Below are 14,562 nucleotides of genomic sequence, written 5' to 3'. Positions count from 1 at the left end.
AAGTGGAGGGATGGGGATTCCTTTAATCGTACAGCCTGACTATTTTCCCCCGATTTCCCTGTGTTTGCATCATGCATAATTGATCAGTGCAGCGGCTGGGCTTAATGTGTTGTGGATGTGCCGGGTGGCAGCCCAGCGGGACTCATGACACGCCTTTGATATCCTCTGTTTATCTGCCTGTCTGGGAGACTGGGGCTGTGGGAGAAAATATGAGAGGGAGTCTAAGTGCCTATATGGTGTGTGTGTGTCTGCTGTGTATATGGTGCTCCTATGGAAAGCGCCGTCTCTGGGTCTCTCCATTTATATCTCCATTAATCACCGTTCCCACCGGGAAGGCGGCACAGAAGCGCCTTTCAAATGCAAACGCGCTCCCTCTGTTTGCACACAGACATACACTCAGGCTGGCAGACTCCCACAGTCCTTTTACAGTATACCTCCCTCGCCTCCGTCTCCCCACCCCCAACACACACATACACACACACACACACACACATCACACAACGCCCCTCCTTTTCTGACTGTCTCCCAGGGAGATGAGACACTGGACAGTTAATCTTCTCATCAACACATCGATTAATTAATACCAAGGCTCCTCATTATTCTGGTCTCATGCAAAAACAACCCAGGCTAGCTAGACTGCCGTGTTACGATCCAAACTGCTTTCTCTTCTTCCAGTCTTGTTTGAACTCGTAGCCCATTATGTTTCCCTCTGTTTCACTCACTCTCCCTCTCATTTTCCTTAGAAGCAACAAACTGGTCTGAAGCCCTGAGGGGGGAGAGCCAGAGCGCGGCAAACATGCAAACAGGCTGTCAGTCCGGGGCCCTTTTAAAGCCTGGAGCAGATTTGGCTGGGAGGGCCTTAGCCGGTTTGTTTAGTCTATGTGTCTGTTGGCAGACGTGGCAGAGGCTCCTCTGTATCTGGGCTGGCCTATCTCTGCTGCCTGCTGCTGTGGCTAGCGCACATCAGTCCCACAACCATGCATTGTCTTCTCTGGTGGCGAGGTGGGAAAAGAGCCCGTACCTAGGAAACCATCGCAAATAAGCTGTAGCCAGGGTGGGAAATTAACACAGGCCACCAGCCAAACAATGGTTAATTTTAACTGTGGTTAGGCGATGGATGTAAAAGTTTGTTTCTTTCCCTGGCTGTAGTGCACAGCTTGGTTGTGAGCTCTCTCCCACTCAACTAATCCAGGTGGTGAATTGAACTGAGGCTGATGCCAGGGGTCATTTTCAAATGTTGGATGTTGGAGATCAAAACACTCCCATCCGTTTTAGACAAGGACAGAGAAGTAATGAACACTTTGGCGCTCCTCCACCACGCTGCAAAGCTGTTATGGAGCTGTGATACTGGCGCTGACCTGATGGAGACATACCAGAGGCCCCTCAGCTCAGCCCCTCCCACCCAGCGGGGCCCCATTTAGCCCTTTACAACAGGCAGCAAACACAGGCCGAAGCACAGCCTGTTGTGTACAGGGAACGCTGAAAGTCTCCCACACCAAACTACATACAGGCTCGTCAGTTCAGGACATGACAGACTGTCGGTTATTCTAGGCCAGCATTCAAAGCTGCTATAATTTCAGTTTTAAGTGGATAATTGTGTTTGAGTGGTTTTTGAAAAACATACAAACAGACATAGAAATATGTGTATGGGTGGTGTGCGTGGGGGGGTAAAGGAGTGAGTGTCTAAGGGGGGAATGCAAGCTAGCCGGCATGTGATTGGCCGAGCAAGAGGGCTGTTCCAGGCTAGATGTTCAGTTCAGCTCAGGTCTTGGGAGGTTAATTTTTCACCCAGGGAGAGAAGAGCTGAGGCCCAAGCCCCCCAGAACAACCCACTCGCTGTGGGCATTGCTTGTTTCGAGGAAGCGCGAGAGAAAGAAAAAGTGGGAGGGAAAGGTTGGGGGAGGCTGTGACTGTGACAACAGTAGGAGCCAACTGCCCTAAGCTCAACCACCCCTCCTCTTCTTCTACCTCTCTTCACCTCTCTTCTCCTCCCTTACCTCAGTTCAGGCTCATGTGCCTCCCCCGGGGGCGGCATGCTTTCTGACCACACTTGCCCTGTTTCTGTCTGTCTGCCTGACACTAGTTCTGTCTGGCAGCCTGTCTGAGTTACGGCGGTGAATACAGGCGACGGCGGACGGAGAGGTGAGGTTAACTTGGGAGACTGGTGCACATGTCTGGACACAGACAGCAACTTATGTAACGCTGGCTGTGGCCCCTGTGACTGGGTCTCCTGTTTTCACTCTTCTTCTATTTCCACCTGCCTCCCTCGCACTCCATCTCCTCCCCCCTCTTCAGTGTCGGTGTCACCCTGCGACTCGCCACATCCATCAAGGTCGGAGACCCGATCAATACCCGCTGGCTTTCCTCTCATCCGCCTCGCAGACGCACACAAGTGGTCTTCTTGCTTATGTAACGATCGACTTATCGGGTCATTTGGCTGCTTATTTTGTTACTGTCTGCTAATTGGGGCCTGGGGGGTACTGACTGTTTAAAGACACACGCGGGCATTGGTAAAACTGTCTGGGATCTGAGGAGGAAGTAGAAAGGCATGATGGCGAGCAAAGGATGATATAGTAAAGAGCAGACTGGAGGCCATAAGTCAGGATGTGTGAGGACATGAACCCGAGAGAGGTAGGCAGATGGGAGATGGACATTGAGATAAAGGAAGAGGTAGAGGAGGTAGGAAGAGGGAGAGATAGCAAAGGCAGTGAACGATCAGCAGGCCGGCCAAAATCCAATTAGATACAGCCCAGGAGAATGACTGACAAGCAGATAGACAAACAGAAGAGACAGCCAAGGAGACAGCCAGAGAGTGCAGCTGCACTGGTCTGCGGTAATGAAGTCACTGGTTTCCAAATAGCAAATAGAGGAAGCCAGAGAGATGCAGCTGTCTGCCGTCTGTGCCGCAGCCACTGTCTCAGCCTGGCCAGGGAGACAGACAGAGGAAGGCTGTTCTCTCCGTCTGACACTGCTGACTCTGGGCCAACACAACGCTACAAACAGGGCTGAGGCAAATGAGCAACACACACGCAGTTATGTTCACTATGTTGCTCTGCCGTGGTTAAGCTAATAACCAGTTAGGGTTGGGAAATACGGCCAAAATATCATGTCTTAATATTTTTTCTTATTTTTGGCAGTAGAACAGTGTCATAGTATTGTTTCCCCCCCCCCCCAATACATATTGACTAAGAAAAGTTCATGACACCAAACCAGGTCACACAGGTTTTTCTTCTATTCAAATTCTGTTTATTACTCTGCCCAATATATATGTAACTAAATTCAAAATTTATAACAGTATCTTAGAATACAGTAACTTAAAACAGTTTAAGCCCTAATGACTGAGAGTAAGATAACTATCTGCTAGGGATTTTGTCATTGAGTTTTGTAATACATTGCTTCGCTACAGCTTGTCTGATGACAGGCCATGTAAACATGCAGCCCAAACAAACAAAATGTCCCTCCAGCTAGACAGATATTTCACAAGGAGGTAAGGGGCGGGGAGAGGGGTGATGATCAAAAGGGAATTTATGTTTCCTCCTGTCTAGTCATAAGTGAAGAAACAAAAAATTTCTCCCAATAAAAATGACGACACACTATGTAGGTGACTCGAAGGAAAGTACCAGTGTTTGTCAACCCCTGAAGGCCAAATGAACTCATTGTTTGTTGGACACTAGAGCAACTCTTGAGATAAGCCTTTGGCTTGTTGCTGTCCGTTGGTGGCGTCTGTCTAGCAAGCTCTATTTACACTGCGGGGATCGGCAGGCTAGGTAGCGGTGCCTGGGGGCACAAAGAGCCATTTATAGAGACCAAGTCCTGGAGTTTTTAACTGCACCTTCTCAAACCAAACACTCCCGACAGGATATGGGACTAGTAGCCATTGGAGGAGGAGGGAAAAAACTTCCAGAAGGCTCCCTTGTTCGTGTCTCTTCTCTTCCAGCGGTCCCAGAGCTCTCTGGTAAAACCTTGAACTGCTTTTAAATGTGCACATTGACACTGTGTAAATAAGGGCCGGTGGGGAGAGGGTCTGGAGTCGGGGTTAAACCAACACACCGGGCCATCTTTCTGAAGGTATGTGGGGCTATAAGCTGGCTGGCTGGCCTTTCACTAACATCCACTGGGATGTGGAAACTATGAGTCACACAGCCAGCGCAGTGGAAGCGGCTGGACGCTGGGAGTCTGGAGGATGTTCAGGGTGAGAGACATGTCCGTCTGCCTTACTTCCTGCTCACTCAAACACACACATACTTCCATTACACACATACACACACGCAAACAGAGAGCCGTTTGACTTGGAAGGGAACCCCAGTGTCCTGAGTGGAGCGGGCCAGCGCTGGGTCACCTCGTTCTCTGGCCGCTGACCTTTCACACACCCGTCCATCCGCTCTGGGGAGGTGGGGGTCCTCTTCCAGTGCCAAAGTCACCTGCTTCCTGCAGCTTTACAGGCAAGTGTCTTTCCAGGAATTTGGCCATTTGTAATCGTCTGTCTGTCTACACAGACTTAATTGTTGCATAAAATGTCACTTCCCCATTTGTACGCCAACACTGTAGCCGATCAAGCCCTGCCCTATGAATAGCAGAACAGTGTAAAAACCAGCTACTGCAGCCCGACAGTAGCTGACCAAAAAAAAAAAAAACATCAGCAGAGAAATCCCCCAACAAAGAGAAGACAGCACCTGAAACTGTGGTGAGACAGAGGCTGCAGAGAGACTGGCAAAGTGTGAGACACAGAGAGACAAAGATGTGTCATACTAGCCTCCAGTTAGCAGCTCATTACGCACAGGGAGGGTGGCAATGTCGCGCGCACACACAGCAAGGAGTGTAGGACTCATCATCCACCTTGTGTCTGTGTACGTGCACGCAGATTGCTGGTTGTGTGTATGTGTGTGGGTGTGTGTGGGTGTGCCTGAGTCTGTGAGTGTGTTTCACCTGTAGTATTGAAACGTCTATGCCTTTGCGAAAGAATGTCTACATCTTCCAAGACATGTACCTCCAGCCAAGGCGGAGGAGGAGGAAGATTGGGGGTGGGACAGGAATGCGGTCGGGGCGCTAGACGAGACAGCAGACGGTATTTCCGGCACACTCACACCAAGTTAAACACACGGGGAGAGGGCTAGGCTTCTCCCTATCCCACATACACAAACAGTACTGAATGTGTGTGCTGAATTGCAGCGGCGCACGGTCTCACACCTGCACACACTATAAATACACACTCCAGTGCCTGTCTGCTCCACAGTCTCTCACTTAACCCACTGCCTGCCGCACTACTGTCATAACCAAAGTCCCTTCAGTTCCCTTGTGGTCAAAGTGGTCGAGTCCCTTTCAGTTCTAAATGTAAAATGAGGCTGTAGTTCATTCGTCAACAACAGAACATTTGTTCAATTATTTCATTCAATGTAGACCTTAAAAAAGGTTTTAAAGTCACTCTTTAGACTTTGACAAAAAAACCCATCTGCACTGGTTGATTTTAAAGTGAAGTGAGAACAACCCTGCTGTAAATACTAGCTAAAAGGTAGCTGTTCCAATCCCTTCTACTGTAGCTGGTCATGAACAAACCCCACCAAACACAACAAAAACACAACCCAACCTTTACCCAGAAAACAATACAAAAAAGGTGTTCCACTGTGGTCAGAGGGAGGTCATGAGACATAGGCCAGTCAATGGCAGGGAAACAATCTAGAGCTTTTTCCCCCCACTGAATGCTGACTTTTCAATAGGCTTGTTGCCCTTGTGGCTTTGGTACCACACTGACACAATTTTTTTTTCACATAGCAAAAATCAAAACAATTGGGAAAACCGTCCTCTTTGGAACACTCCGCAGCATTCTGGCCTTCAATGATAACTACTGGTGATGCAATGAAGCCATTCCCCTTTCAGGGCGGCAGGTTTGCCCAGAGGTAAAAAGGGTCACTGGAGACCAACAGGTTCAATCCCTGGCACTGACAGGGGAGTGAAGTCCAGCTGTCCTTTGGTGACTGGAGGGTGGCCGGTACTACATCTAGAGGCCCCGCCAACACTGCCAAAATGCCATTTAGCAAGACACTGTACCCTAAAGTGTTCCAGAGAAGGTCCTCTTTAGGCAACGTTGTGCTCTTAAGAAATACATTATGCATAGGGGTGTGTTTGTGTGTATGTCTAGGAGGAATATGCAAAAGCACAAATTCCAAGAACCTTGGAAAATTGCAAAAGTCAGTTAATATTAGGTCTAAGAACTGACTGATGGTGATCAGTCAAAACTTTTATTCCCAATACAGGAGTCAAAGAGCCTTCTCCTTCCTATTTTGGCCTTTTGGTCAATGCCATTCCAAGTGACCCCCTGGTGACCTGAGGGGACAAATGATGCACTTCCCCTTCGGCTGAGGCCAGCTGGCCGAGCCTCATCCAATCAGACCTGGCCAGACATATGTCACCACCTGTCCCAGGCCTCACTCACACATACTAGGTCAGCACTGGTTTAAGAAAACACCAGCAGTGAGATAGTTTATTCACAGCTGCAGGACACACAGAACATGGGACTGGAACGTTACAGAGAGGAGAAGACCCAAATAGGACAGCCAACATGGAGAGTTTCAGAGCAAATTATCCAAACATAACAAAACCACAGCTTGGATTGGCTTGCTTACCAGACAACTTGATGATGAATGACATTTTTCCTGCATGCAAGCAAGCAAGCCCAGACACAGTTACAAAGAAACTGGTATCACTCAGAGGAGAACTTACTTTGTCTAGCGACCTCTTGAGCTGGTAGTGGAACTTTTCCTTGACCTCGTCCAGCAGCTGCTTGAGCTGCGGCTCCTCGGGCGTGCCCTGGTACTTCCTGGCGAGCTGCAGGTAGCAGGGCCACTTGGCTGAGTCAAAGCCCCAGTGGCAGGTCCTCTTATCAGGTGACTTGTGCGAGTGCATGACAAACTTCTGCGGTGAAAAGAGTAACTGGCACTCTACGCACTGGATGCAGGGCGCCTCGGGCTGGGTGTAGAACTGGGGCACAAAGAGGCCTTGGCACTTCCCCAGGCACTGGTGCTCCACCTGGAAGCTGGCTTCGCTCTCCTTCAGCAGGCCCTGGGCCGGCAGCTTGCCACTGGGGTCAGCAGGCAAGGCGGCACCGGGACGCAGCAGGGCGTTGCACAACCGTTGTGCATCTGTGAGGGTGATGAGGCCACAGGAGGGTGCGTTGAACGGCAGGATCCCCAGCACCTTGAGGATGTGCAGCTGCTCGGCATCGCAGCGCGAGCAGTAGACGTAGAGCTCATCGCACACGGCATTGATCTGCTGCAGCGAGAAGTCACGGAGCACCGAGTTGAGCACCTGGGGCAGGCAGAGGCGCTTCTCTCCCCCCACAGCGAAGCAGGAGATAGATTCTCCTTCCAGCAGAGAATGGGTGAGCTCAGTAGAGCTGTCGCAGGGAACCAGCAGGGGGCCCCCTCCCAGAACTGGAGGGGAGGGCAGGGGGGGCATGCCGGCGGGGGAGTGCTCCTGGCCAGTGCGGGCTGAGAAGGCAGCTGGGCCCCCAAGGGAGCTCTGGCTGCTGAGGGTGAACTGGGCCAGCGTGTGTTTGAGCCCCGGGCTCAGGTCCAGAGCTTTGGCAGAGCCGACCACATGCAGCTCGGCCCGTCCCTCAACATCCATGTCAGAGTCGTGGCGCAGTTCCTCAGCGTGCTCCCTCTTCACCTTGGGGGTCCTGGGGAGGGAATCCAAGCTACGGCGCTTCAGGTTGATCTCCGCCATCACCCGCTTTTTGATGGGCGCGTCCTCCAGTCGCTCCCTGTACAGCCGTTTCATGTTGCCCTTGAATGAGGTCAAGTCTTTGAAGGGGGTTTTCAAACTGGTCTGGGTGCTGGCCATGTCTGAGCACGGGTTTATTGTTCTTTCTGTCTGTTGGCTGAGTTCTTGTATTCCTCTAGGTCTGTGTTTTCTCCTTATCGCTTTTCAAATGATACAAATCTTCTGGTATTCAGACACATGCATGATGGTGATTGAAGTTTTCTGTGTTTTGGTCTGCTTCCTAAGCATGAAAAGAAAAGAGGAATTTAGAAAAGAGAGAAAAGGGGGGGAAAATACTCAATCTCAATCCAAACTATAGCTAATCGATTTCCTCCTTGTAGAGGAATAAACAAATTGAATATTATCTCATCAAAAAATGCTGTGGAGCATGAAACATCCATAAGGAGTTTAAATGTTTTATGGCAGCTGTCCCGGCTGGGGGCTGAAGAGGTCAATGGCTGTTTGCATGGACCACTAAGCCAAATGGCCATTACCATACTTCACACAAACACAAGGCTTTTCAGTCCTTGTAATTGAACCCCAGGGGGAATTTGCATCCAGGTTTTCACCAATGGTAGTGAAACAAAATTTCCAACACAAAGTGCGAGTTTTAACAAGCAAAACCAGTTGGCCAGACAGACAACCCAAGCGAAATTCACAACGACCCTGCCCCTCTTCCATTACATTGTTAACTGCAGTCTGGTACACAAGGGTCACAAAATTATCACTTTGCAAATGAAAGTGCCCTTCCCAACCATTGTGCCTTCCCCCAGGTCTGCTTACCCCACGCTGACCCCATCAATTGGGTGAAAAACAATTGATAAAAGAGTAACAGCAGTCATTCCCTTCATTCAATTGCGACCGACGTGCACAGCTTGACATTCAATCGTGTCCAAAGCGGTGTTTCCCCCTCACTCTCTCGCTATTTAGCGGAATTACTAAATCGACCGTGATAAGGTAAACAACAATTTGTATCCCCAACTTAAAAGGCAATGTAGTTGATAATGGCTACTACTGCAATACGACACCGAGAGAGGGTAGATTGGACGTACATTAACGAGACAACCTCTGATTGAAAAGGCAACATCCATCATTTGTCCTTTGATATTATAATGATAATCTCTAATTTCTGAATCTACGCTTAAGGGGTTTCGGCTCGTCAAAATGTACTAAAGCTATAACGCATATTCAGTAAATTGTCCATAGTGACTGGATTTACACGGCGTACGCTTTTACAATTTTCAGCATCATCTTTTTCCACCAATTGCAATGCTATTGTAGTTTAAAATAATGGCTCGATTCTGAAGCGGGCTGTGTGGGTATTTTAAACCAAAATCACCGTGGACCGATTGCAAAACGCTGCATTTCAGCTACCAACGTCAATAAATGAAGGTCTACGGCGAGGGAGCTTCAGCTCCATTCGGCATACGGGACTCCGGTTTAGCTAAACAGCCTCTAACCAAACGGGACATCTTTTCAGCAAACATAACGCATGCATCGTTTCGTTTAATAACAACGCACTGTTTTGATAACAACCTAGTGTCTCGGCAAATGCGCACCACCTTGATATTAGGAAATATTTCGAAATGTCACCCCCCCCCCCTACACACACACACTCTCTTCTAGTATCCTTCGCTGCAAGGACACCGCGTATAATACACTGCCCTGCTCCATCCAGCTACCCCACCTCCCTCCTCTCAGTCTGCAAACTGTACTTCGCCTCCTCTGCTGGCTCGCCACGATGGCACTGGTATGCAGACAGCGCTGATAATGACATTCACTGTCTACAGTCTGGTCTGGGAAGGCACCGCGGTCGAGACGACATTACATACACACGCCGATTTACCCAGTTTACCATAGGATTTATAATTTCGGTTTGCCTCGTAGCCAACCAGCATGTCACACACAGGTAGAGCTTGAGTGGTATACCGACCGTCCACTCGCTTGAAATAAAACATTAAATAATACGAATTACTTTGTATTTTAATTCGTAAATATGATATCGTATGGGATACAAACATTTACGCACCGGGAAGCTGAAAGTGTAGAAAATATGCGCATTCGGCTAGCACACATTAGAGAAATATCTCGTCGTTTTCAGACGAACGGGTAACGTTGAATACACAGTAACTAACGGCGTTAGCTAGCTTGGCTAACCCAGCTCTCCCCGGTAACGTTATAGTAAACGATAAAGCAGGCTAATCCAGCATAGTGAGATATAAAGCAGGCTAACCCAGCATAGTGAGATATAAAGCAGGCTAGCCCAGCTCACCCCAGCATACTGAGCTATAAGGCAGGCTATCTTAACCCGGCTCGTTCCAGCACTGAGAGCGATAAAACAGGCTGAGTTAACTCGGCTCTCCCCAACATAGTGAGTGATAAATCAGGCTAACTTAACTCAGCTCGCCCCGGAATATAGAGCGATAAAGCAAGCTATCCCAACACAGTGGATACGACAGGCTAGCCCCGCATAGTGAGCGATAAAGCAGGCTAACCCGGGACAGGGACCGATGAAGCTGGCTAACACCAGGACAGACAGCGATAGAGCAGGCTAACCCAGCTAGCTCGACTCGTTAAATCCTCAGTCACAGCGCGTGTCCCCCTCCGTCCGTCCGCTGCGACAAAACACTGGAATCCAAACTCAACCGTCACCGGGGATCCGCGATCAACAAATTAAGACACCGCTCATTAAAAAATGGCACAAATCTCCATCTTGTATCGGGTAAACACTTGCCTGAACGCCGTCGGTCGTCCGCACTCGCTCGGGGTCTTCTCCGTACTGAAAGACTGGCGGACCGTCAACAAGATGCAGCTAGAGGCACCACTACAGTCCCGTAACGTCACACTGCACACGGGCTGAGAGGCGGAGACGTCACCCGGCTGACGGAAACTATGCGGGGGTGTCTCTCCGTCTGTCTGTCTGCTCTGTCTGTCTGTCTGTCTCATAGTCTGGGAGATTTGTTTTCTCCAGCAGTGAGCAGAGAGAGAGAGAGAGAGAGAGAGAGAGAGAGAGGGAGGGAGAAAGAGAAGTCGACAGGCTATAGCAATGGTGCCCAAAATGGAGTCCGGAGCCCCTCTAGGGGGTCCTTGAAAAGGGTCCCACGTTGGATCCTCAGCAAAATAGCTTAACTACACCTTTACTTATATTTTATTCACTAAAAGTTAGCATAATGAGGAGATGTGTAGGTGACTAATTTGATTATAGGGTTCACTCTCTCCATTCTTATCTCTCCGACCATAATATGAACTGTTGTGTCATTCTTTTCTAAATCATCTTAAAAAAATAAAATATAACCTTCTCAGATAGGGCGTCCCAGAGACAAAATCATATCAAATGGGGATCGGTGGCCTAATGTAGGCTATATCTGTTAAGGGTCCTTTGGAAACCTTAGATTATAAATGAATTGGTCGACAAGTAGCAGGTCAAATTTTCTAGATTTTAAGCTGTTTTATTCTTTAATATGTTGACTTTAACAAAATGTCCGCTGTTCTGACATCACTCTAATGAAAAATCACTATACTATTGCTAAAGGGGCTTATAGTGTGATTTTGGTACTCAATAATCAGTTTATAGTGACTTTCTTATACTTACTATTTTTTTTATTTTCTATGGATTCACTATGATATTCTATTCCCATAGGCTATGGGTTTACAGTTTTGCTGTGATCTTTAGTATCCTTCTAAAATCTATTTAGGACACCAGACACCAGCACTACTCCTGTGGCACTATTGCACTATTACTGCCCCACGGTTTTATTCTTAGTTTTTAGTATTTTTAATTTGTATGTACCATGGCTCCAGACAATTATTATCTATCATGTTGATGACTTGCTATGATTGTCTTGTGATTGTCCTATTTGGCTTGTCTGTCCACTGCACAAATGAAGTTCCTCACAGAAAATAAAATCATTTGAATTGAATTTGAATTTGAGGATCATTATAACTCTTTTTCAGAAAAAATAATAGTATTTTTGACAGAAGAAATTGTATGAAATGTATTGAATCGCATGATATCAGTATTATTGGCTCCACACACCACATTTGTCCTCATGGTCCAGACTGTTTTTGGCCTAAAACATGTTGTAGGTCAGTTTTATTGACATGGCCTCGGATGGCATTTGCTGGCACAGGACTAAAATGACTAAAATCGGTTGCTCTGCCTTTTTTTTTTTGGCTTTGTGTCAAGTTTGTAAAATGAGAGGTTGTTTGAAGATAAGAGACAGGAGAAAAACACACTGGGCAAAAGGTTGGGTTTTGTGGTGGGCATGTCTTTTCTTTTTTTTCCCCAGAGTTCCCCTCCCCCACCACCACCACCACCACCACCACTACCACTACCTCTCTTTATGGACCCACCGTCTGCATGAGGTCAAGAGGTCAGGAGGACTATTCTGCCTTTAGTGATGATGGAGTTAATGGAATCTGAGTGTGAGAAGGTCAACAGAAAATCCAGGGACATTATATATTCATTATCTGTCCTCACAAGCCATTTTGAATGTTCTTATAGGAACTTCTACTCTGGTCATCTGAGCGCACTGACAACTATGTTCCAGTTCTCAGCTGGAATCTTTGATCTAAAGGTTATCATGCTTTGGCTGCACAGGCTGTGTACTCTGGGTTTTTTCTTTTTTTTTTCTGAGCAGGGGAGTACACCCCGGCCGGCTGTCTGACCCACAGTCTGATGTCACGGGTCTGTGAGAGCGGAGAGAGGCTTGATAAAGCTTTGATAAACAACACTGTCGACCATTTCACCGCAGCCTCTCTCTGGCTCGCTCTCTGACAGCAAGGTCAGCAGTTGTATTATGAGAGCAGATGTGCGTACACCCTGTCCAGCCCCAGAGAACAACAAGAGGGACATTGATTTTCCTGTAATAACATCACTCTGTGTACTGCGGGGAGTAAATTAATCTCATATGTGCAATAACATGACCGGCGCTGATTGTTCATTAAGGGGGGAAAACACAAAGCTGCAGGACGAGGCGGTGTGGACGGCGGCAGGGGAGTCGGGATTCACAGACAGTATGTAACTGACTGGCGCATTGATAGACCTCTCTATTAGCCGAGGCTCTGTCTCAACTGTTATTGGACTAAGCGCTAAGTGGACCCTGGGGGCAGACATCTCACCATCATTTTCATACATCCTCTCTGCAATCAATGAGGGATGTTGAAATATGTCCTGAGCTGGTCAGTGGATAGATCTGCGATTTGTTTGGGGTAATGATGCTTCCTTTGGTGCAGGTCTGAGGACACACGTTTTCCACTTGGGGTCTGGGTCCCACACTGCTTAGGAGTGAATTTGCTGCTGTCTTGAGTTTGTCATCAAGCTGCCACAGGTCTCATCTTGCAGCTATAGTAGAAGTGTGTTGTATATATTGTCTATTCATTCTCAATTGAAAAGGCAGCCATCATGTGACCCTTTATAATCTGTATATACATATACTCGTGTGTATAGACATAGAGGTTTTTAGTTTGTTTTGAGGTGATGTGTTTTCATGAACATCTTAAAATAAATTTGTCACTTGTCTCTCTCTCCTGTTTTAATCAGTGTATTTTATTACTGCGGGGTTCTTTTATCACTTTACTTGTACATTGCATGCAAATACACAAATATAGTGGAGGTCATGTGAAGAATGATCTCTGACTAAGTGTCAGCTAATGAAACAGATTACACTATTACTCAAGATGCTGCCGCCTCTATGTCATTACAGTCGCCTAAGTAGCACGCACTGGTACTGCCAATTTACACCTAGTAGGGGGTGTGATGAGTGTCCCTCACTGCTGATGCTGGAAATCACTCAAACCAGCTGATTACCTCGGTACTAGAGTCAAGAGCAGCAGTGAATGCGGTGCAATAATGCGCAGACAGTGCCAAGTAGTACAGCACGCACCTTGAATTGCAGTGTGTGTTTTACTAAGGGATTGCATTTAGCACCAAGTGTGATTCTTCTATTGCTTAATTAATCCCTTCAGGGACAGAATAAAACGCCCAACAAGATAAGAGCAATTAAAACAGGATGTTTTTCAGATCCTCCTCCGTTTTAAATCATTAATTATACAAGGTTAGTCTTCCCCGTGTCTTCCACAGGGCGATGTGGAGCCACAGAGCCTGGGGAGGCGAGGCCCCTCTCTCCACCGGAGAGGGCAACAGGAACAATGTCAAACACAGCGTCTTGGGAATACAGAATTGTGCAAAGACATTTATCCTCGTCCTTTGCACGGCGATGCTGAATTTGTCTCGCGTAGTCACACAAGGGGAGTAATTTTCCACAAAATCTGGTTCAATTGAGACAATATACAATGGATTACGGGTAGCAGGACGTGAAATGAGCCTCACACAATGGTTTTCCATACGCCATTGTATGAGTTATTGCAGCACACAAATCAATCCGTTTTATTATTTTTGACACATCATCATTTCCATGACCCTTTCTTTCACCTCTCAATGCGCGGCAGTGTGTGAGGGCAGAGGGGAGCGCTCTGGTGTCAATGACCTTTTCACCCCGGGGGATGTCGAGTGCCTTCTAAAAGCCAGGCCCGGGTCACGTGACCAGCGGAGACACAAGCAGCTGGAGTGGAAAAGCTGCAGCTTAACGACGCAGCACCTAATTCCCTTCTCTCCAGACGCCCATGTGGGTCTGGGAGAATAGCTTGGGCCTCGGCAATAAAACCATTACAGTGGGAGTATTGTGTATTTGCATGATCTGACCAATGCACTATTTTTCAAGGTTGGGAGTAATTACATTTACTCATGTTACTGTAAATGAGTTGCTTTTTTGGTTAACTTGTACTTTTTTTGAGTATTTTTAA

At 47.6% G+C, this 14,562-nt stretch overlaps 1 protein-coding gene across 2 annotated transcripts in view; it reads right to left on the bottom strand.

Moving 5' to 3' along the window:
• skila (SKI-like proto-oncogene a) overlaps positions 1-10,592 on the bottom strand; it is a 31,372-nt gene extending 20,780 nt beyond the window's left edge. Inside the window, exons 1-2 of one of the 2 annotated variants that reach the window (XM_071526934.1) lie at positions 10,489-10,592; positions 6,718-7,995 (exon numbers count right to left, since the gene is read on the bottom strand). In XM_071526934.1, the coding sequence (XP_071383035.1) occupies positions 6,718-7,839 (1,122 nt within the window). In that variant the 5' untranslated portion in view covers positions 7,840-7,995; positions 10,489-10,592. Of the gene's footprint in view, positions 1-6,717; positions 8,000-10,253; positions 10,374-10,488 lie in introns of those variants that run through there. The other variant, XM_071526935.1, reaches the window with a different exon arrangement.
• Positions 10,593-14,562: the final 3,970 nt, after the last annotated feature.

This window comes from Centroberyx affinis, unplaced genomic scaffold (genome assembly GCF_046629955.1).
Source record: "Centroberyx affinis isolate AG114_WGS23_722 - 3 ecotype Tasmania unplaced genomic scaffold, CSIRO-AGI_Caff_v1 ptg001479l_1, whole genome shotgun sequence".
NCBI lineage: Eukaryota > Metazoa > Chordata > Actinopteri > Beryciformes > Berycidae > Centroberyx > Centroberyx affinis.
Note: the sequence above shows the minus strand (reverse complement) of the source record. Positions and strands in the feature narration are given on the sequence as shown.